The sequence below is a fragment of the Hyla sarda genome, chromosome 4 (assembly GCF_029499605.1).
Source record: "Hyla sarda isolate aHylSar1 chromosome 4, aHylSar1.hap1, whole genome shotgun sequence".
Taxonomy (NCBI): domain Eukaryota; kingdom Metazoa; phylum Chordata; class Amphibia; order Anura; family Hylidae; genus Hyla; species Hyla sarda.
In genome coordinates, this window is record NC_079192.1 from 49,714,359 (window position 1) to 49,737,726 (window position 23,368).

Below are 23,368 nucleotides of genomic sequence, written 5' to 3' on the forward strand. Positions count from 1 at the left end.
AGAGAGAGAGATGAGCGAGAGAGAGAGATGAGCGAGAGAGAGAGAGAGATGAGCGAGAGAGAGAGATGAGCGAGCGAGAGAGAGAGAGATGAGCGAGCGAGAGAGAGAGAGAGAGATGAGCGAGAGAGAGAGAGATGAGCGAGCGAGAGAGAGAGAGATGAGCGAGCGAGAGAGAGAGAGAGAGATGAGCGAGCGAGAGAGAGAGATGAGCGAGCGAGAGAGAGAGAGATGAGCGAGCGAGAGAGAGAGAGAGATGAGCGAGCGAGAGAGAGAGAGAGATGAGCGAGAGAGAGAGAGAGATGAGCGAGCGAGAGAGAGAGAGAGATGAGCGAGAGAGAGAGAGATGAGCGAGCGAGAGAGAGAGAGATGAGCGAGCGAGCGAGAGAGAGAGATGGCTATAAATATAAATGAAAAAATAATAAATTGCACAACTGTGCTGTAAATGTGAGGCCCCTGGGGAGGCTGTGAATGGAGTTTCTCATCACTAAGCTGACCTTTCCTGTATTCACCCTTTCCTCTCTCTGGTCTGTTGGTAAGACAGGTTAAGCACCATGTGATTATGACGCATTCTCGGCTTCTGAATGTTGTGGTTGGTCTAATGCGCTAACCAGAAGCATTTTTTTGTTTGTTTCCTAATAACAGGTGCAGTTAAAACTCCACCGCAGCCAATGCCAACAGTAGGCAGTCAATGGCCTGTATTTCCTCTGCCTGCTGTGCCAGAATTGTGGCACATTAAATGAGCATTAAATGAGCAACAAATTTATTATGTTTGTGTCAGAAAGAATAGTAAAATGGGGCACACTTAACACTTTCCATGTTCTTACACCACAGAAGGGGAGTGGCTAAGTTATCTTCCAGCCGCAATGCTTTTATTAGATGCTTTTTTTTTGACAAATAAAAGTGGTGACTTGTAAGTCAAGCTACAATTGGTGGAAAAATTTCTAAATCAGTGTTTCCCAACCAGGGTGCCTCCAGGTGTTGCAAAACTACAACTCCCAGCATGCCTGGACAGCCTTTGGCTGTCCAGGCATGCTGGGAGTTGTAGTTTTGCAACATCTGGAGGCACCCTGGTTGGGAAACACTGTTCTGAATGATGAAAAGAACTCCAGCGAGGTCTTGTGAACTTGGGGATTTATTCATACATGGAAAGTACATGTACAGACACAGCAATAAAACCACTCGATGACACCAACGTGATCAGACTGCACACACGTAGTCGTACACATCACGCCTATTTTTACAGTCTCCTGATATGCACTTCCGTTCCTGAGATATGAGGATTTATAGTCTGTCTGACAATTCAGGGAATCAGTCAGATGGGTGTGACCCTAATTTTAATAATGGGAGATCATGGGAGGGATTAAACAGTGAAGGGGGTGTATTAGGCATACACGGCCCTCAATGTAGAACATTCACACCCCCAACTGTATAATCTGCAATGGATACCTGTCAGCCCCTTATCCTCACCAATAAAAATAACATTATGAATTTGGGGTGACCGTTCCTTTAATATCCATGGCAAGCTTTACCCTATTGGAGAAGTTAGGCTTGGTCAACCTCTTAGATTGTGTGTGTTAGTATCCTTTATACACTTGTTTAATTTTTTTTACTTTTACATTGATAGTTGCAGCTATAAATCCACAGCAGACAACCCGACCAAGTGTCAATCAGCCCGCAAATGCCGAAAATAAGCATGTGAGCGTTTTATTATTTATTAAGCTTTTATTAGTGTAAACCATGAAAACGCTACTTAATATTTAGCTTGCAGGGCAATTTACAATGCATACTTTTGTTATGTACACAGTTAAAAAATAAATCCTAAAAATAAGAGGGGTAGTGACGTGAAGTTGGCTGAGAGAATGGGTTATAACGTGAAGAATAGGTCACATGAGGTCACTGAAAGCTTTTCTTGTGGAGAGATGACGGTAACAGGAGGGGATTGATAAGGAGGGGTGATGACGTGAAAAAAGTTCCTGTCCCTGGGTCAGAAATGATAGTAATAGGTTTTATTGTTAAATAAAAAAAATATAAAAAAAGTTTGTGTCCTCCTTCTGGCTACTTGAAGCTGTAGGGGGAGGGAGTGACAAGTTTAACAAGTAAGAGGGATGAAGAATAGTTCCCAGTGGGTCACTGGTGGTTGTATAGTGGGGGGGGATAACATGAAGAAAAGTTCCTGTATTACCACAGAATCATGGAAGACCTTATAGGGGAGAGATGACTATTAGGATGTGAATTTGTTAGAGGGGGGTGGTAACATGAGGGAAGGTTCCTGTATTTCTCTAAACCAGTACAGGTTGTACAGGTAACAGGTTGTGACTTTATTTCCTGAGGTTACTTGTAGTAAAGATTGGTTTAAGCTAAGCTCCCTTTTATAATTTAGTCGAACCAAGTGTTTATTGTGACCTATGTTGCATGCGTCAATGAAAGGGTTAATATCTGCAAGCATTTGATTTTACATGGGGAAATGCTATAAATTGCCTCCTGCCCTCTGCAGGTGCTGGGCAGTAATGCTGGGCAATGAATAAGCAGCTGCTAAGATCTCTCTAGAAGTATCAGTAAAGGTTTATATCTTATAAGGGATCTTTTAATTCTGCAGCAGGAACAGACTGGAACCCAGAACGGGGACCTGAAGAGACCAAGGGAAACTGAGAAGACTACAGGTAACCACTTCAATTTCTGTTGTATTATTAGAAGACCTTCATTTTAAAGGAAAATTGACCTATAGATCAACCTCACTAACTTAAATACAGGGGGTTAGTAATAATAATAACAATTATTATTTATATACTGCCAACAGATTCCATCTAAAGTGCACAATGTAGGTGGAGACTGTTGTCTCCGTGGCCCAGAGGTCTCTGAAAAGGAGGTTAGTGTGGGTGATCTTTAGTAAGGGTAGGGTCACGTCTAGCGCATCTGCATCGTATTTGATGCTGCAGATGCGCTACTGACATTCCCTAGAGTGAGCCTCCTGCTGTACCCATGTGTCCTATGTTGTCTGCTCGCAGCAGAAATCCCCCACTACTCACAGACACACAGGAATCTGCTGGCCGCGGTGTACTCACAGACACACAGGAATCTGCTGGGCACGGTGTACTCACAGACACACAGGAATCTGCTGGGCACGGTGTACTCACAGACACACAGGAATCTGCTGGGCACGGTGTACTCACAGACACACAGGAATCTGCTGGGCACAGTGCACTAACAGACACACAGGAATCTGCTGGGCACGGTGTACTCAGACACACAGGAATCTGCTGGGCACGGTGTACTCACAGACACACAGGAATCTGCTGGGCACGGTGTACTCACAGACACACAGGAATCTGCTGGGCACGGTGCACTCACAGACACACAGGAATCTGCTGGGCACGGTGTACTCACAGACACACAGGAATCTCCTGGGCACGGTGCACTCACAGACACACAGGAATCTGCTGGGCACGGTGTACTCACAGACACACAGGAATCTGCTGGGCACGGTGTACTCACAGACACACAGGAATCTGCTGGGCACGGTGTACTCACAGACACACAGGAATCTGCTGGGCACGGTGTACTCACAGACACACAGGAATCTGCTGGGCACGGTGTACTCACAGACGCACAGGAATCTGCTGGGCACGGTGTACTCACAGACGCACAGGAATCTCCTGGGCACGGTGTACTCACAGACGCACAGGAATCTCCTGGGCACGGTGCACTCACAGACGCACAGGAATCTGCTGGGCACGGTGCACTCACAGACGCACAGGAATCTGCTGGGCATGGTGTACTCACAGACACACAGGAATCTGCTGGGCACGGTGTACTCACAGACACACAGGAATCTGCTGGGCACGGTGTACTCACAGACACACAGGAATCTGCTGGGCACGGTGTACTCACAGACACACAGGAATCTGCTGGGCACGGTGCACTCACAGACACACAGGAATCTGCTGGGCACGGTGTACTCACAGACACAGGAATCTGCTGGGCACAGTGCACTCACAGACACACAGGAATCTGCTGGGCACGGTGTACTCACAGACACACAGGAATCTCCTGGGTACGGTGTACTCACAGACATCGCGGCCGCTCTTGGCCTAGCTCAGGGAGCAGTGGGAGCAACTGCAGACCATGCAGAACACATGGGCTCACTCTAGGGATGGTCAGTAGTGCATCTGCATCGTCAAATACGCAGCAGATGTACTTTGTCTGATCCTACCCTCTAACTTGGTATTCATTCATCCAATCTGTTCACAAAATATAGCAATATGAAAATGAACTCAACTGCACTGGAGAGAAGTTTAAAGACTATCTGTACCTCTGACGCTGTCCTCTGGGTCCCATTTGTGTCGCCTGGATCATGAAGGAGATGAATATTCATGACTAGGGCGGCACCACCGGGACCCAGAGGACGGCATCAGAAATTCTTCAAGCTCTTGCTGCTGAAGTTAAGTTGCATTTCTCGGTTGCTCTTCATTGGAGGACACCTATACTGATGGGTATATGCCCTTGCCACTAGGAGGCGCAGACACTAGGGAAAAAAGTCGGCTCCTCCCTGGCAGGATATATCCGCCCACTGGAAGTGAGGTAATCAGTTTTATCTAGTGTCAGCTAATAGTGTCATGTTCTTCAGAAGAGTGGGCATTCATGCACCTTATCTATTGTCATCCTATGAGCAGGTAGTGTCACCCCTTTGTTTAGTCTCCCCAGTGGACTTGTTTTCCCTTTTCTTATATGTTTTTACCATTGTGCTATATTGTGCTCCCCAGACCTGGTCTTTTTTTATTATTTTCTAGTAAGGGTTGTTTAGTTAGGTTTTTCCTACCTTTTGTTTCCCTTTTTCAGGTGGGGGTTCGGGAGCATAACGCTACCTGTTCCCCCATATGCGTGAAAGGGGCACGGATCATAAGAGTATGGGCCGTCAACCCCTTATCGCCAACCACCAGAGCCTCGAGGTTGTACCCTGGGTCCCCCACTTGCCTCTGCTCGCCCCGCTATATTAGCCTGGTATGATGCAGCGTGGCCATAAGCTGGCTGAAGCCGTCTAGGTGAGTATATGAAGATGGAGTCCGCGGGTGGGTATGTACCCCTATCCCCCCTCCTCTCTGACGGGGCCTGTGGCAGGAATTGAGGGGTTATTCTCCCTGGGGGTATCTTTTAGCGCAGTCATTTTGTGGACTGGCATTTGTGGTTTGAGAATCTGCCGGTCCTCAACAGGGCAATTTAAGGGGCCATGGTCCCGATATTAAATGGGGTCTGGATTCCCACCTGTGGTCTCGCCTGTCTACAGGTCTGGAGTCACGGAGGCTGTTCTGTCTCAGCGGCTCCCTGTACTTTCTGCACAGCAGATTCCCCCCCCTTTGTCACTGCTCTTCAGCTCTTCCGGTTCTGTGCTGGCAGCGGGATACCTTATGGCGGCAGGTAGCTCCACCCTTCTTCTTCCCGAGTTCAGCGCGGGAATCTGGGGGTCAGCTGAGGGGGAACTCTCCCCCTGCTCTGTCAGTGCTGCCTTCAGAGCGCCTGGCAGGGAAGGATCGGCTCCTTTCTGTGCCTCTCTTAGCTTAGCTTTCTCTCTCCTCCCCGTAGCGAGCCCTCCAGGCTTGGCGCGCTGTAGGGGCCCTTAGTGCTACCAGGGATGTCAGAGGCTGTATCCTCCTCTGACTCCCTGGTTCAGGGCTGTAGTCTCCCAGCCCGGCAGGAACCTTCCCAGCCGGGCACCGCTGTTACCCCCCCTGGCTCGGAGCGGTGGGCGCTCCTACAGCATGCTGCTCGCCGCCCCTTTGAGGCAGCTGAGCATCGCAACCGGATGCTTTCTGGCGCCGGCTACTTCCCAGCAGACTTCTCCGCTATTTCCTCCTGTCAGCGCACGGTAGCAGCAGAGGTTGGCTGTTCTCTCTCTCCCGCTGCTGGACGGACAGGGACTCAGAGCTTAGCTCCGCCTCTGTCCCCTCTCCTTCAGAGCGGGACCCTGCAGTTTTATTTTTCTCCCACCCAACAACCGTTATGGCTGGGGGTAGAAATAGTTCCGCCCCCTCCTGCTGGCGGCTGTGTTGCTGGACGTGGACTCGGAGCATATCTCTTCCTACGCCCCTCTTCTGCAGCGGGAAAGTGGGGTTGTATTTCCCCTCCCCTGCTGGTCATTATTATGGAGGTGGAGGGGAGAGTCGGCATAGCTTTGGAGGAGGAAAAAGTTAAAATAAATAAATACATATATATGTGTGTGTTCAAATGCCCCCTTGTGGTCATTTACTGCTTTCCTCCTCTTGGTTTTCTTTTCAACAATGTGTTCCCTCTGGTGGCAACTTTGTGTGCTGCATCCTTGCAGTCACTCCATGTTGGCCCTTTTACCTGTCTGATTGAGCCCCTGCCCACAGGCAGAACTTAGGTAACCCGTTGCGGAGGGTCATTTCCAGGGATGTATGCTCCCTTGGAAGACCCTGGGGATACACGTTTTGTCTGTTTTCTCCTACTGCCTGTTACCACGCCCCTGTGCCTAGGTAGTCCACCGTACGGATTTTATTCCCGGGAGGGTACCGGGCATCTGGAGTAGTGGTTTTCTTATTCGCTGGTCATCCATAGAGAAGGGTTCTTGGTGTATGTATACTCTGATTCCCTCCTCCACAGGTCATCAATCTCATAGCTGCCGCATCCGCGGCTGGCATTCCGGTACCCCACTGCTAGTGCGAGGTGTCCGAAAGAGTGACCTGTTGTATACTATGGACCAATACCAGTAAGCCAGACAGTGGTCTGTGTGGTTTCCTCCTCCGCCTGTGATCTATCACATGTCTGATGTCTCTGCGGCTGGAGTTCCGGTACCAGGGTGGTGGGGATTCTATACATGGCTCTTAGGCCTCCCTGCTGTCCCTCATGCGACAAAGGGGATGCAGTAATTGCCTATCTAGCTGTTGCCCCCTTTTAGCCAGTGCCTGGAGGTGTACTCATTAAGCCAGACTGTTGTCTGCGTGGTTTCCGCTACAGTCTGTCTCCCTTCTCTGGGCGGCCGCGTGCATGGCTGGGGTTTCCCGTACCTCTCTGCTGGTGGGAGGAATCTGGAGGAGGGTCCCTGCAGGTACACAGGACTGATGCCAGTCAGCCAGAAATTCCTCTGCATGGTCTTCTACACCACCAGGTTGCCCATTGGATCGGCCACACTCTAGTACTCCACTTTCTGTGGGAGGGTTCGAAGAAGTGACCCTGTGCCTTCAGGAATCCTATACCAGTCAGCCTGACGGTTGTCTGCATGGTTTACTATTAATTCGGGTCACCTACCAGACGTGGCGCTTGTTCAGGTATCCCACTGCCAAGCTGTGGTTCTGAGTGAGTGACCTCATGTTGCTCTATGGGCCTTGTACAATGCACCACATTGTGGTTTGCAGGGTTTCCTACTTCCCCAGGTGCCACACTCATGGCTGAGGGCTCGTAACCTACTGTGGTTCTGAATGAGAGACCCGATGAGTCCACGGTCCCTATGCCAATTGGCCAGACACTGTGCATAGTTTTCTAATCCACCAGGTCACCTCCCCCATACCTGCCGCTCCCTCAGCTGAAGTCCTGTGATTCAATTTCAAAGTAAAGTTCCGAAAAATTAACACTGTGGGTTCATTGGACCTTTATGAACCTGTCTGTAAGCCAGACACTGTCTGCATGTTTCCTGCACCACATGCATCCACCATCTCCTCGTCTGCGACCACAGTTCTGGTGTGTGGCACAGTTCAGAGATGGGGTGTGGGCATTTCCTGCTGGTTCTGTGGACCTGCCCAGTAACAGCAGCGCTCTCAGTTCCCCTTTCTACAGGTGTTACGTTTGACTGTTAAGGGCATCATTGTGACACGCTGTTGGAAGCTGAACCTGTTTTCCCATTCTGCCGGACATTTTGAGGTCTGTGCTTCCTTTCGTGAGTGCAGTCTTGGTACCCCACTACTTTCGTGAAGTAACCATGTCTGTGTCCCTACATAGGCTATGGACACTCTGCACGTGTCGAGCCCTCCTCCCCTCCTTTTCGGTGGGATGTACCTTGGGCTTTCCTGTGATCTTGTTTCCACAGGTTTGCGGCAGTAAAGCACCGTTGTTCTGACAGGGAACCTGATGGGGTGACCGTGTGTTCTTCAGCCCCCCCCCCCTTTTGCCTTCAGGTACCTTCCTGGGTTTCTGTGTGGGGTGGCTCTGGCGCCTGTTCTGTTGCCTTAGACAGTTGACTCACTTTCTTACCCCCTTCTTTTTTTCGCAGGGTCCAGGGTTTCACCCAACGCTATAGGTTGCTGAGTGTGCTACTTCCTTGCATTCGTAGTCCCGTCTTGTATCTTTACCAGCTCCAGTGTCCAGGATTTAGATCCCTCTGGGGCCACAGGTGGCTCCTCCATGCCTTGGTATGTTTTTGCAGGGTTCCTGGGGCAACGTTCACCCAGTACCTTGACCGTTGCCGTAGGGCGGCATTTTCCTGCTCCTACAGTGCACTTGGCAATCCCCTTTCCTCAGGGTACGGGGTTCAAGGAGCTTGGCTCGGTCTGTACCTGAGTCTCTCCTCCACCACCCCTTGTTTTCCCCTCCACCAGGAGAACTGTTTCGCTGAGTACTTTCTACTGCCAAGATGGAGACATCTCCCGCTTCCCCCTACATGGGGTGTCTGGCTGGGCCTTTGTTTTTTTGCTGAGAAAACTCAGAAGAGTTTTTCGCCGGCTATGCTTGTGTGCTTACTGCCCCCGATTGCAGCCTGGCTCTCTTTCGGTTTCTTGGTTATCTATGGCTGCTCATGCAGCCAAGGCACTCTCCTCTGTAGGAGTAGTTTATGCAATCATGTTTGGCTCAGCGATAGCCGGTATAGCCACCATCTGTTGTTGGGTCCTGCTGTTGCTCTCCTCCTCCCTTGATGCAATCTCCTTGGAAGGGTATATTCATACTTCCCTTTGACAGTGTCAGTTGTGTTTCTCCAACGCAACAGTCTTTTGGAGTAACCTTCTTGTGCCCAGCACCTGGGAGCCCCAGCTTGATTCCCTTTTGCTTTCACCTCTGTTCCCATCCTGAAGGGACGTTGCTTCGGAGTATTCTGGTCCGCTCTGATCGCTGGGGTCCAAGACAAGTTAGTCTTGGACACTAACCTGGGATGCTGTGGCGTACCTTCTTTTCTAGGTCGGCCCTCCTGATTTTTGAGCCTTGGTGCTGGTTGAGATCTCGGGCATGTGTAGTGATCCTGTCCAGAATTCTCTGCAATCCCATTTATGGGGTGGTCTTTCTGTATCACACTTCTTCTTGTCTCAACACGGAAGTTCGTCACCCGGAGCGTTTCGTGGACGTTGGGTTTACTTACCCTTCAGGTATAAGTTTTCCAGGAGACTCGGGAACCTCCTTTTCCCATGTTGGCCACTCCGGTGTTAACGGGATACTCCTTTTCAGAGTCTTCCTCTCCCTTTTTGGAGGTTTCTTCTGTGTATGTCTTCCAGGTGACTCGGGAACCTCCAGTTCCAATGTCGGTCGCTCCAGTGTTCCGGATGCCCTTTTCAGGGCGTTCCGCTAATTTTTTGGCCGTTCTTACCGGGGTCCATGTACTCCTGAGATGGATGGCGTTCCATCCATCTGGATTCTACCAGTCGAGCTAATTTTGCCTCCCGGGTGCTCACGGCGGGCCCCTGTTACAGGGGTTTTGGGTCTGCAGATGTTCAGGTCATTGATCTTATGCGCCAGACCTCTCTAGAGTCGGTCTCCATCTCTTTCTTTTTTTTCAATGGTTTTCTGGTCTCCACCTTCTGTTCTCGCCTTCTGCTCAGGCGTATGCTACTCTCCCCGGCGTTTTTCCGCCATGTTCTCTTAAATCGGTTGACTCTGGATGGGGTTCTCTTGTTGTGACCTTTTTTCCATTTTGTTTTCCAGCTGAGCAAGCCCTTTGTCTAGTTCTGTGTTCCTTGGAGTTGATTTCCTACCTTCTTCCGGGATGGTTCCGGCCTATCTGGCTTCCTAGTCGACGTTTTCTTGTCTCTCTCTATTGACATAGGTTTCGTGCGTTTGCATAGGACGCTCCCTTCCTTTGGTGTCCTAGTCCATCTCCATGGACGGGGGACCTTTTGGGAGCTCATTTTCTGGGCCTCAGTTGTCTCTGGCCCGGGGTCTCGTCTGCAAGCCTTACGGATGAGTGGGTTCGGTCTCTGGACTGATTCCCTGTCTCTGGTGGTTGTTATTCCCACCCTAGGGGACTGCTTTGGTACGTCCCGTCCCATCTTTGGTACGACCCAATGAAGACCGACCGAGAAAAGGAGATTTTTTTGTACTCACCTAAAATCTCTTTCTCTTAGCCTTCATTGGGGGACACTGCACCCACCCATTTCTTAATTTTTTATTTTTTTCCAGATTCTCTTTTCCAGTCATTTTATTTTTTTATCCATCCAGGATTCTTTTTCTAAGGTCCTTCGTACATATTTCTTTGTTGGCTTCTCCTACTGCTTTGTGACAAAACTGATTACCTCACTTACAGTGGGTGGGTATATCCTGCCAGGGAGGAGCCGCCTTTTTTCCCCTAATGTCAGTGCCTCCTAGTGGCAAGAGAATATACCCATCGGTATAGGTGTCCCCCTATGAAGGCTACGAGAGAGAGGTTTTACGTTGAGTACAAAAAAATCTCCTTATTGCAAGATTGTGTAAAATCAAGTTCACCCACACTAACCACCTGTGTATTCAAGTTAGTGCAGTTGATCTATCGGTCAGTTTCCCTTTAAGAGTTCCTGACCTGAGATTTAATTTCTTAGATGCTGATGTGCCTACTCCACCGGACAAGAAGGAGAAGACAGAGAAGATGGACCCACCTGCACATCGGTAATAACCATAGATAGCGACCATGTCTTAGTCTCTTCTTATTCTTGTGAGACAGATAATATCAGTCAAATTCACCATTCTGATTGGTGGATGTGGATTATAATCCTTCATATCCCTTTTTTATCCCTTCAAGACAGTTCTAGTTTACATTTTATTAGTTTGATTTTTGTATTCTCACCCCTAAAAGCTTTAAATTCCCTTTTTGTGGATTGCATAGCACCATTTCTATAGGCGTTTCCTCCACTTCAGCTTCTTTCTTAGACTTTCAAGAGCATTAAGGTTGTGGCAGTCCCAGCCATTCTTGTTGTCCCGGATTGGCCTTGCAGGACCTGTTCATGCAAAAATATTTGTGGAGTGCAAAAATTTAGTTCTGTAATTGCTGGAAGGCTATGTTTTTGTGCCGTTTTATATGCAAGGTGGCTTCTAACCGACTAGATGCTGTGGTCGCTGTTGACCGTTGCATCTAGGTGGTTAAATACCTGACATCAGAGCTAGCTCCAATGCTGGTTACTGACTGCAGCAGTCAGCCGCTGGGCAGTTTGAGCACACTCCATACATCTTTAACGCTTCCTGTTTTTTTTTTTTTTTTTTTTTTTTTTTTCCACAGACCTAATTTTGAATGGAGAGGTGACACCAGTACAATGTTCTCATGTAACTTGTGTCAGTATTTTACCCACGACGAGCAGGAAATCCGGAAACATTTGCTTTCTTATCAGCACAAAGAGATCTTAAAACATCTGTCTATCTTCTTCCCGAAAGATCGAGTGGACTTCATTCATGTGAGAGAGAAAAACCCTATGTGTATGTCCTCCGAATGCTTTTCAGGCCTGGCAAGGAGGTGGTTAACAACGGTTTCTTTATGTCTAGGAATACCTTGTATTTAGGACAAAGCAAATCTCCATGGAAAAGAAGATGAAAAACTTACAGCCCATCAATGACACCTTCAAAGGTAGGACAGGATCTTCCCAGCTGATGTCTAGACTGGTAGTTTCCTTTGCATCCATCTTGACCCCTATCCCACCGGCAGAGCTACTGCTATCTCCAGGCTAGAACCTCATAATCCACCTGCACTGAGCAAATTCAGCTTCGTGCCGCATTACGAGCAAACACAGCTGTCACACCCCGCTCCATAGACCTCAACACCTTAAAGACTAAGGGCGTATCTGTACACCCTTGTCATCTCCTGAGCCCACGTCATAGCAGGGGAGCGGGATATCATAGCGGGGTGGTCCTGGTGGCTATTAGCTATGATGCTTTGTTATATGTGCGGTTTGTTCTTTTTTTTTTTATGCATTTTAGATCTTTCTCCTCATGTGTACAGTGTTATGATGTGTATTCTTTGCACGGCCATCTCTTTCAGGAATAGGTCCTGAACATTTCGTCCATCGTATCCAAGCTGCTTACTGCCAGATATGTGATTTAGTCATCCCAGATGTCCCACACAATGTAATTACGCACATAAGGTCAGATGCTCACTCACGAAAACGCAAGGTACGGACCAACTGGAATAGAACAGAAGAATTATTCAATTCTTGATATAATGTAGATAATACTTTTATATGTATATCTGTAATATACATTGATTAAAAAATGCTGTCCCTGCAGCTATTACCTGTGTGTCTCTATGAGGAGACCAAATACAGGAAGTGTGGGGAGGACAAGTAGGGCTCTCTGCAGGCTCCTGGCTTGTCAATCATCCCGCTGTGTGAGGTGCAGAACTGCGCCCCATGCAATTTTGTGTTGGCAACCCCCCTCCCCTCCTCAGCTGTCCTGATATTTTTGAACATACAGCTAAAGGGAGGGGGTAGGTAGAGCTGGGTAGGACACAGTTCTGCACCTCCCTCAGCCTCGTACACAGTTCCGTTCTCGCCCCTCCCTCAGGAGGAGGACATAGATTCTCACAGCCCCACTCCTGAACGTAGATTTTTGACTGCCATAAAAAAAACACTTCCAGGGGTCTGTGCAAGCGGTACTGTGGGAATCTCTCTCCTCATGAGGGGGGTGCATGAAAATTTACATCCAGGAGTGGGGCTGTGAGAATCCCGCTCCTCCTGAGGGAGGTGCACAGCCGCTGCTCACACAGCCCCCCGGATGTAGATCTTCACAGCTGTCAAAATCTACGTTCCAGGAGCAGGGCTGTGAGAATTTGTCTTCCTCCTGAGGGAGGTGCTTGTCCTCCGGGGTGCAGAGCTCCGCTTGTGAAGTGTCCAATAGTGTATTTCTGTGGCTACTCCTTCATTCACTGCTAAGGGACTGATGGAGTTTGTTGCTTTTCTATTGCTGTCAGTCTCATTGCAGTGAATAGAGTAGTGCCCGCACAAGCACATTGACAAGGGACGCTCTTGCTTTCCATGCTTGAGATTGCTGGGGTCTAGGCGGTCGGTCCTCCAGCAATTGCACTTATCACCTTATGTGACTAGATTATAAACTATATGGCCAACCCCAATCCTGTTGAAGTGTGTCTTGTGTAGACACTTTGTTGCCTCTAGATCCCGATGTCAATTGTTTGTAGACAGGTGTACTTCATACACATTGGGGGAGATTTATCAAAACCTGTCCAGAGGAAAAGTTGCTGAGTCACCCATAGCAACCAATCGGATCACTTCTTTCATTTTTTCAGAGGGGGTTTCAAAAATGAAAGAAGCGATCTGATTGGTTGCTATGAGCAACTCAGCAACTTTTCCTCTGGACAGGTTTTGATAAATCTCCCCCGTTGAGCTTATGAATTTGTGTAACTTTTCCAGGCTACGATCAAGGACACGAAAATCAGCAGCATCATGGCAGCAAAAGACCTTTTAGTGGATAAAGATGTAGTTCGAAGGCTGAAACTATACAACATTGTGAGTGACTGACGTTTCCAGCTGTACAATCCTCTGCCTATAGCTGCTGTAAATTCAAAATGGAGGGCTGGGTGGTAATTGTAAAGATATAAGGGGTTAAGTATGCATAATTTATAATATGAATAAGTGGTCTGAGTGGTCCTGAATGGGGGAGGTGGACCCGGGAGGTTTTATTGCTCCCTTTATTTTTCTAATACCGTTCCAAACTGTTAGTTCATCCTGATGCAACTGAATGAATATAAATGTCCTAACAGAAATCTTAAAGGGGTTGTTAAGGATTGGAAAAACAGAGCTGATTTCTTTAAAACGGCACCACTACTGTCCTCTGGTTGTGTCTAGTAATGCAGTTCAGTTCCTTTTAAAATTAATGACACCAAGTTGTAATACCACATACAACCTAAGGGCAGGTATGGTGCTATTTTTTGGGGGGGAAAATAAATTAGCTATGTTTTTCTATTACAAGATATCCCCTTTTAGGGGACACGCTTAATATGCTGTTTACTTAGACTGTAAAGATTCAAAGGACAAGTATCACAAATAAAAACTTATCCCCTATCCAAAGGATAGAAGATAAGTTTTAGATTGCGGGGTTCCGATCGCTGGGGCCCCCTGTGATCTCCTATTTGGAGCCCCGGGTCTCCAGCACAGGAGCCTGTCACGACCCCCTCCATATAGCTCTATAGGAGAGCCGAAGATTGATGAACGGCTCTCCCATAGAACTATATGGAGGGGACGTGACGGCTCCCACTTCAGGCGGGGGTTGTGACGCGCTCCTGTGCTGGACCCAGCGCTCCTTCGGATAGGGGATAAGTTTTTATTCATGATACTTCCTTTCCTTTGATGGCCTATCCTCAGGATAGATAATTAAACGAGTTATCTGGTGAAATTTTATTTTCTTAATGTACCCAGGCTGCCAAATAAATTTTAAAAACCCTTTAACTCTGCTTCCTCCACTCTCTTTTTTTTATTTTTTAAAACCTTTGGTATTGGGGTGTCTACTGACAGTCTTCTTCCTGGAGCCTGCCGAGCTGTAGACGCAATGTCACAGTGCCGCTCCGTCAATCACTTGCCGCAGCAGTGTCGCGCCTCAGTCAGTTTCCTGAGCTGCAAATACTACAGCTCGGGGGAAAGCTGTGTCACCGATCGCAGATGGGGTGCCCTGATACCAGAGCTACAAGGGAGTGGAGAAATAAATTAAAGTCTTTGTTAATTTATTAGGCAGCCTGGGGACAATACGAATAAATTCCACTGCTGGGCCTTTAATATCTGCTTGCATGGTGACTAGAGCCATACCGCTCTGGACATTGTGTAGCGGCTGAGCTGGGTTACTGCAGCTCCGCTACCATTGAAGTGAATGGGAGTAGCACTGCAGTAATTCAGCACAACCACTACACAATGTACAGAGCTTGTTTTCAGCCATTCAGGCACAACCGCTCTGGCTAATAGCTGATCAACAGGGTAGTGTTGGACCCCCACTGATCAGATATTTACGGCCTATTCTGAGAATGGACTTGGAATGAAAAAAGCCCAGAAAACCCACTATAATGTTTTGATTTTTAGACAGTCTACAATGCACCAAATTTATAAAAAGATGCATGCCTTTTTTTTTATTATTATTATTATAATTTTTTTTAATATTTTATACATTTTGAGAAAATCTCTCTTTCTCTATTTACCTCTGTCATATCGTTGAGTGCATAAAACCACCAACAGTGTAATAGCTTTTAGTGCCTGGAGTCATGTCATACCTTTTATATCAGCTGTATCTCTCCACCCCCCCCCCCCCCCCCCCCCTACATGTGCCCCCCTCTAAAGCTGGTCCTGTTAGGGAAGATTTTAATTTTTTTGGAGTCTTTTGTGTCAGTCAAACAGGGAGCGGGTATAACGTCACAGGGGAGAGGGGCACAGCGGACCACCAGGAGACATGCATCCTGTGGTTTAGCACAACCTCTTTAAAACTGGAGCTCTGAGAATGATGTAGAACTGACAGATTCCCTTTAACAAATCACTCTTGTTTTGCATTTACAGGGACAGAATCCCTTTAAGGACACAGTAATCTCTTTCCCGCCGGTAAGTACCAGTCTTACAGTCTTATGCTCTGAGGAAGATGATATTGTCATTGCTGTTGCCAACAATACAATCCCTTGTCGTAGCCCTAGACCAGTGTTTCCCAACAAGGGTACCTCCAGCTGTTGCAAAACTACAACTCCCAACATGCCCGGACAACCGAAGGCTGTCCAGGCATGCTGGGAATTGTAGTTTTGCAACAGCTGGAGGCACCCTTGTTGGGAAACACTGCCCTAGACTGTCTGCTGCACTAGGGATCGACCGATTATCGGCCGATATTCACAATTTTGGACATTATCGGTATCGGCAATTACCTTGCCAATAATGCCCCGCCTCCCCGACCCAAGACTAGCGCTGCCGCCCCATTGCCTCCCCCATCCCCGGTTTTATAATTACCTGTTCCCGGGGCCCGCGCTACTTCTGGCTCCTGCTACGTCCTGCTGCACAGCTCAATGACGAGTGACATCATCAACGCGACGTCACAGTCAGTGCGCACAGTGACTGCTCAGGACGCTGCCGGAGCCAGAAATAGCGCGGACCCCGGGAACAGGTAATTATAAAACCGGGGATGAGGGAGGCAATGGGGCAGCAGCGGTGGTGGTTGGACTAGGGAGGACCCATGAGAGAAGTGGGCGGCGGCGGCGGTCTCTGGCCCCACAAATGCCGCAGCAGTTTATTGATTTAAAGCACCCGCTTTAAATCTTTGATCTGCAGCGGCTTCTGCGGGGCCGGGTGGGGGGAAATAGCCGATAACTTATACCGGAATATCAGTATAAGTTATCGGCTATCGGCCTGAAAGGTCAGATTATCGGTATCGGCCCTGAAAAATCGATATCGGTCGATCCCTATGCTGCACCCATAAGCACTTCTTCCACAGCACCCACCACACAGTCCATAATCATGTACAAACATGGCAGGTCCTGCTGTGACGAATAGGGGAATCTGGCTAATTGAACAACACATCACTTACCTGCATGTGCCCCACTAATGATAGTGAACCAGTTCAGGTAATTATGGTTGGATACTTCATTCTCTTGTGTTGTCTTTCTATTGTAGGACACACCAGGCCATTCTAAGCAGGTGAGCAGCTCTGATGATGTCCTGGTCGCTGAGGAAGATGATGAAGATAAAAATGTTGATGGTTCGAATGATGAAGATGCTACTGCTGATGGCGGAGCTAGTCAAGAGTTTCCTGATCAACACAAAGAACATCCTGGTAATGACATCAAAGACTCTGATAGTAAGGTGGTTACTCCCGTTGTGCCAGAGACTATGGGACCTGGTACTACATCTATACCTAAAACTGAGCAGACAGTAAAAGAGGAGGAAATGGAGGAAGAGGAGGAAGAAGAGGAGGCGGAGGCTGCAGAGGCCCCATGATGTTGCTCACCTTTTAATGTGAAGAATTATTTTACTTTTATTTTACCACCTTTTATTTTACCACCATCATCTGACGGAAGAAATGCCCCTATGTCTAAGTATGAGCCTCTCAGCCATGGACTCTGACAAGATGGCCGCCATTTAGCAGAGATAACAAATATGCTGCCCACCCTTGTGGCTACTGCCGAAATATTGGATTACATGCTGGCTATTCGTATAGCCTATGTAATGCATGGGCACACCAGATCTGCCACTGTGAAAGACGCTCATACATAGTAGTTCTCTATTTTGGTGCATAGAAGGGGAGACCTGAGCCTGACTGACCCCCACCATTATAGTGTTCAGATGTTCTATGATCTCGCCTGTTGTGTCAACCATTCCTTGTGTTCAGTTCAGATTTAAAAGACAGTTTCAGTAGTCCTGAAGAGAACATGTCCAGATCGTAAGACTGGCTACTAAGGGTGCATTCACACACAGCAGATTTTGATGCAGAAATGTCCTGAGATTTTCCCAGTCACCTAGCATTGCTAGTGATTAGCAAAAATTTGTGTACTTGTTTCTATAACAACCTTATTAAAGGGGTACTTCAGTGGAAAACTTTTTATTTTATTTTTTTAAATCAACTAGTGCCAGAAAGTTAAACAGATTTGTAAATCACTTCTATTAAAAAAATCTTAATCCTTCTGGTACTTTTTAGGGGCTGTATACTAAAGAGAAATTGAAAAAAATAAATGCATTTCCTCTGATGTCATGACCACAGTGCTCTCTGCTGTCCATTTTAGGAACTATCCAGAGCAGGAGAAAATCCCCATAGCAAACATATGCTGCTCTGGACAGTTCCTAAAATGGACAGCAGAGGTCAGCAGAGAGCACTGTGGTCATGACAACACAGGAAATGCATTTCTTTTTTGGATTTCTCTTTAGTATACAGCCCCTAAAACGTACTTGAAGGATTACGATTTCTTAATAGAAGTGATTTACAAATATGTTTAACTTTCTGGCACCAGTTGATTTAAAAAAAATAAAAAGGTTTTCCACGGGGAGTACCCCATTAAGATCCTAAGAAAGGAACTGCTTGTCAGGCACTGAAATGTCTGCAATAAAATCTGCCACATATGAATCCTCCTTGTATGTTCACACAGGGAGTTTCTGCAGCAAAACACAACTGAAAATGTAAAATATGTTTGTTTTTTGGGGTTTATTTTTGTTCTGGTGTAGAAACACTGACATTTCCATATTTGTTACTATGAAGAGTGGAAAATCCACAATGTCTCATCAGTAGGGGTTACAATCCCGTGTAGGCCTGTGGCACTGCTATCGGCATTGGCTCAGAGATTACCTGGGTTGTGGATTTTTAAGGGCTTTCAGTTTTTGTTAGGGGTTCTTATAAATTTTTAGTTGTCTTATTTGTATGGACAGAACCTTTTCTTGCGTTTTTTGGACATTTGAACTGTAAATAAAAAAAAAATATATTAAATTGTACAGGAAACTTATTTCTTCACCACCTCTTCATAATCTTGAGCAAACAAAGTATTAAAACTAAGCTCTCTTTAATCTGTACAGGAAACGTCTACACTAAAAAAAACAAAAACACTGATTTATGTAGAGTATAAGCCGACCCGAATATAATTTTACCTAATTTTACCGCAAAAACCCAGGAAAAGTTATTTTCTATATGACTATAAAACAAACACAACAAGAACGTGGTCTCAAATGTCAGGAAGTGCTCGAGCCCAAATGCTGGTGTGCATAGCAAGTCCTGCACTTGTGGTCCGTTGCTATGGGCAATCCCCAGCAAAAAATGCATACAATGGAGGATGTCTGCAACCGGCCACAAGGACCAACATATATCATCCGTACCCGATGAATGGGTGTGTGGAAGTGAACATAGAGAAGTACAGAAACACAACATAAACATAAATGCACTGGTGTGGAGGATGTAACAATGACATTAGCTAACCCTCAAAACTGATGTAAAATTGAGACATTAGCCAGTATATCCTTATATGAAGGACATACCTGAGCCCGCATACCACGCCAAGGTTTCTCAAGTGAGTCGGACCAAAAGCTTTTGTAATTGCCCATTTGCCCCTGTTTTCTTGCTTATCATGCACAGGCAGGTTTAGGTTAGGTCCCGCATCACTTGAGAAACCTTGGCGTGGTGTGCGGGCTCAGGTATGTCCTTCATATAAGGATATACTAGCTAATGTCTTAATTTAACATCAGTTTTGAGGGTTAGCTAATGTCATTGTTACATCCACCACACCAGTGCCTTTATGTTTATGTTGTGTTTCTATATGACTATAAGCCTAGGGGGGAAATAAATCATCCCCCCCATGTAATCATCCAGACCCACATCATCATCACCCCCTGTCAATCCCTTCATCAGTGGTCTTCAACCTGCGGACCTCCAGATGTTGCAAAACTACAACTCCCAGCATGCCCGGACAGCCATCGGACCACTGCGGCCTTCGTCATCATCCAGCCCCCCCCCCCCTTTTGTTTTGTACTCCTCTCCCTCTCGGCGGGACGTTAGGATGAGCTGGTCCGGGCCATCTATGCTGCAGGGACCATCCGGTGGGGATGGTTAGTCGTTGCGGGCTGTCCATTTTCACCGCAGGGGGGCCCTCTTCTCCGCGCTTCGGCCCCGGAGTAGTAACGTTGGATGATGACTGACCTTCTAGAATAAAGCCTCTTCTAAAGATGGAGCACAATGAAACCTGGTGGGGGAGATTTATCAAAACCTGTCCAGAAGAAAAGTTACTAAGTTGCCCATAGCAACCAATCAGATTGCTGCTTTCATTTTACAGAGGCCTTGTTAAAAATGAAAGAAGCGATCTGGTTGCCATGGACAAGTGGACAACTTTTCCTCTGGATATGTTTTGATAAATCTCCCCCGGTAAGTTTGCTGATGACAAACAGACTAAGGACAATGGATAATTGCTGCCATTTCTTGTGGTCTGATGAGACCAAGATCAACTTATTTGGTTCCGATGGTATCAAGCATGTGAGGCAGGAACCAGGTGAGGACAGAGCAGTGTGCCTTGCCTACATTCAAGCCTGGTGGTGGGAGTGTCTTGGTCTGCATGAGACTCTTTAGGTTCATTCAATAGTGGAGAGAGGCTACTCTATGGAGCTTGCAAAACACCCTCCCCCAAACACTTTTTTTTTACTAGCCTTCCATTTGGCCTCACCTCTGCCCTCCTTCCTATTTTCACAACGGCATTAGTCATTCTAGCAGCACACCTGAGGCTTTATGAAGCAGGCCTGAAACCATAGTTAGAAGACTGGCTCATCAAAGCCTCTTCAATGGACAAAATGATAGTCATCTGACAGCAATGGTTCGGCAAAATCATTGATTGATTCATATGGCATGTGCAGAAATCATGCCTTATACGATGGGTCACTTCCTGGGGTTCAGAATAGATTCCATGGCCATGAAGCTATTTCTGTCTGGCAGAATGCGTACATGGATGTTGGATGTGGACCACATTCTATTGCCGGGAGGCGACAGTTTGCTTATCAAGGAGTGTGCTGGGGCTCGTGAAATCATTGTTCTCTCCAGAGCAAGATTGAGTCAATATAACAAGAAGTCACTTTTGGATGTTATAAGACAAGGGCTCAGCTGGTGGTTGTGTGCATGATTTCTGCCAGAAGGTCTCTATTTAGTCCTGACCACTGCATCATTTATCAGTTGGGGAGCCCATTTAGACAAGGCAAGTTCAGAGAAGGTGGTCACAGACAGATGCTTTGTAAACTGTGTGCAACATGCCTAGCCCTGTCCTTTCCTTCCACAAGTCAGAAATTAATATCTAGGAAACCAGAAAATAAATGGACTAGTCAGAATATCTAAATGGACTGTAATTTCCCTGGGGGAAACAAATTAATCTGTGTTCCCTCCTCTGCCACTGATTACAAGAGTCCTGTTCAAAATCAAGGAAGAAAAGGCCAGGGCAGTAACCAAGGAGGGCTTAAAGGGGTATTCCAGGCAAAACCTTTTTATATATATATCAACTGGCTCCGGAAAGTTAAACAGATTTGTAAATGACTTCTATTAAAAAAAATCTTAATCCTTCCAATAGTTATTAGCTTCTGAAGTTTTCTGTCTAGCTGCTCAATGATGATGTCACGTCCCGTGAGCTGTGCATGATGGGAGAATATCCCCATAGGAGCTGGACAGCTCCCGGGACGTGAGTCATCAGAAAGCAGTTAGACAGAAAACAACAACTCAACTTCAGAAGCTAATAACTTGGAAGGATTAGGATTTTTTAATAGAAGTAATTTACAAATCTGTTTAACTTTCCAGAGCCAGTTGATATATTAAAAAAAAGTTTTGGCCTGGAATACCCCTTTAATTCCATCTCGCATTGAACCTTTCGAAGGGATGGTAACTGGGACAATCTCCTTCAAGCTGGTGTAGTGAAAATTTCTGTTTTTTGGGGCCGAATGTGATAGCTGACTCAGCACTTTTCAGTGCTGTACTAAGGATGCTTTATCGGCACGTTGTAACACAGTTTTCTTGTGTATGTTAGGCTCCCACAGCAGGTGGATGTCTTCTGCTGTGAGAGCAGAAGTGCTGCATCTGCCAGTTCATTCATTCCCCGATATAGGGATCGCGCTTGCGGGGGACAAGCTGACAGCGGGAGGATGTCTCCTCTCGCTGTGAGCCCTGCGCCCGTGGGTCTCACTTCATTGAATCCCTGATGTGGGGATCGTGCTTTTGGGGGACAAGCTGTCAGCTTCTGTTCTCCTATCCCTGATTGGGGAACACAAGCTGACAGGCACTGGAGAGGACACTTTATTCATTTTCTGCTGTGAGGGTCTGTGAGATCCTGCTCCAGAGAAATTCTGTTTCATTAAGACAGCCTGAATGCTGAGAGATTAATTTTTAGATACCAGGGACTGGTGGATTAGTATTATACAGGGTGGGCCATTTATATGGATACACCTTAATAAAATGGGAATGGTTGGTGATATTAACTTCCTGTTTGTGGCACATTCGTATATGTGAGGGGGGGGGAAACTTTTCAAGATGGGTGGTGATCATGGTGGCCATTTTGAAGTCGGCCATTTTGAATCCAACTTTTGTTTTTTCAATAGGAACAGGGTCATGTGACATCAAACTTATTGGGAAATTCACAAGAAAAACAATCATATGCTTTGTTTTAACGTGACTTTATTCTTTCATGAGTTATTTACAAGTTTCTGACCACTTATAAAATGTGTTCAATGTGCTGCCCATTGTGTTGGATTGTCAATGCAACCCTCTTCTCCCACTCTTCACACACTGATAGCAACACCGCAGGAGAAATGCTAGCACAGGCTTCAAGTATCCGTAGTTTCAGGTGATGCACATCTAGTATCTTCACAGCACAGACAATTGCCTTCAGATGACCCCAAAGATAAAAGTCTAAGGGGGTCAGATCGGGAGACCTTGGGGGTCATTCAACTGGCCCACGACTAGTGTTGAGCGGCATAGGCCATATTCGAATTCGCGAATATTCGCGAATATATGGACGAATATTCGTCATATATTCGCGAATATTCGCATATTCGTTATATTCTCGTTTTATTTTCGCGAAAATTACCATATGTGAAAATTCGCATATACAAAATTAGCGCGCGCTAAAATTCGCGTATGCGAAAATTAGCATATGCTAATTTTCGCATATTCGAATTTTCGCACGCCAGTCTCACACAGTAGTATTACAGCCTTCTTTACACCACACAAGCTGGAAGCAGAGAGGGGTGATCACTGTGATGTGTACTGTGAAGAAAAAAAAAAAAAAAAAAACGAATATTCGTAATTACGAATATATAGCGCTATATTCGCGAAATTCGCGAATTCGCGAATATGCGATATTCGCGAATAATATTCGAATTGCGAATATTCGCGAGCAACACTACCCACGACAACCAATCCACTTTTCAGGAAACTGTTCATCTAGGAATGCTCGGACCTGACACCCATAATGTGGTGGTGCACCATCTTGCTGGAAAAACTCAGGGAACGTGCCAGCTTCAGTGCATAAAGAGGGAAACACATAATCATGTAGCAATTTTGCATATCCAGTGGCCTTGAGGTTTCCATTGATGAAGAATGGCCCCACTATCTTTGTATCCCATATACCACACCATACCATCAATTTTTGTGTTCCAACAGTCTTGGAGGGATCTATCCAATGTGGGTTAGTGTCAGACCAATAGCGGTGGTTTTGTTTTTTAACTTCACCATTCACATAAAAGTTTGCCTCATCACTGAACAAAATCTTCTACGTAAACTGAGGGTC

At 46.6% G+C, this 23,368-nt stretch overlaps 1 protein-coding gene across 6 annotated transcripts in view; it reads left to right on the forward strand.

Annotated features, from left to right (window-relative positions):
• LOC130367886 (A-kinase anchor protein 8-like) overlaps positions 1–17,711 on the forward strand; it is a 45,755-nt gene extending 28,044 nt beyond the window's left edge. For all 6 annotated transcript variants that reach the window (XM_056570850.1, XM_056570848.1, XM_056570851.1 and 3 more), the window contains 9 exons: positions 1,625–1,695; positions 2,597–2,660; positions 10,725–10,791; positions 11,399–11,570; positions 11,659–11,740; positions 12,152–12,282; positions 13,536–13,631; positions 15,660–15,701; positions 16,755–17,711. In XM_056570850.1, the coding sequence (XP_056426825.1) occupies positions 1,625–1,695; positions 2,597–2,660; positions 10,725–10,791; positions 11,399–11,570; positions 11,659–11,740; positions 12,152–12,282; positions 13,536–13,631; positions 15,660–15,701; positions 16,755–17,078 (1,049 nt within the window). In that variant the 3' untranslated portion in view covers positions 17,079–17,711. The remainder of the gene's footprint in view (positions 1–1,624; positions 1,696–2,596; positions 2,661–10,724; positions 10,792–11,398; positions 11,571–11,658; positions 11,741–12,151; positions 12,283–13,535; positions 13,632–15,659; positions 15,702–16,754) is intronic.
• The last annotated feature ends 5,657 nt before the right edge of the window (positions 17,712–23,368 follow it).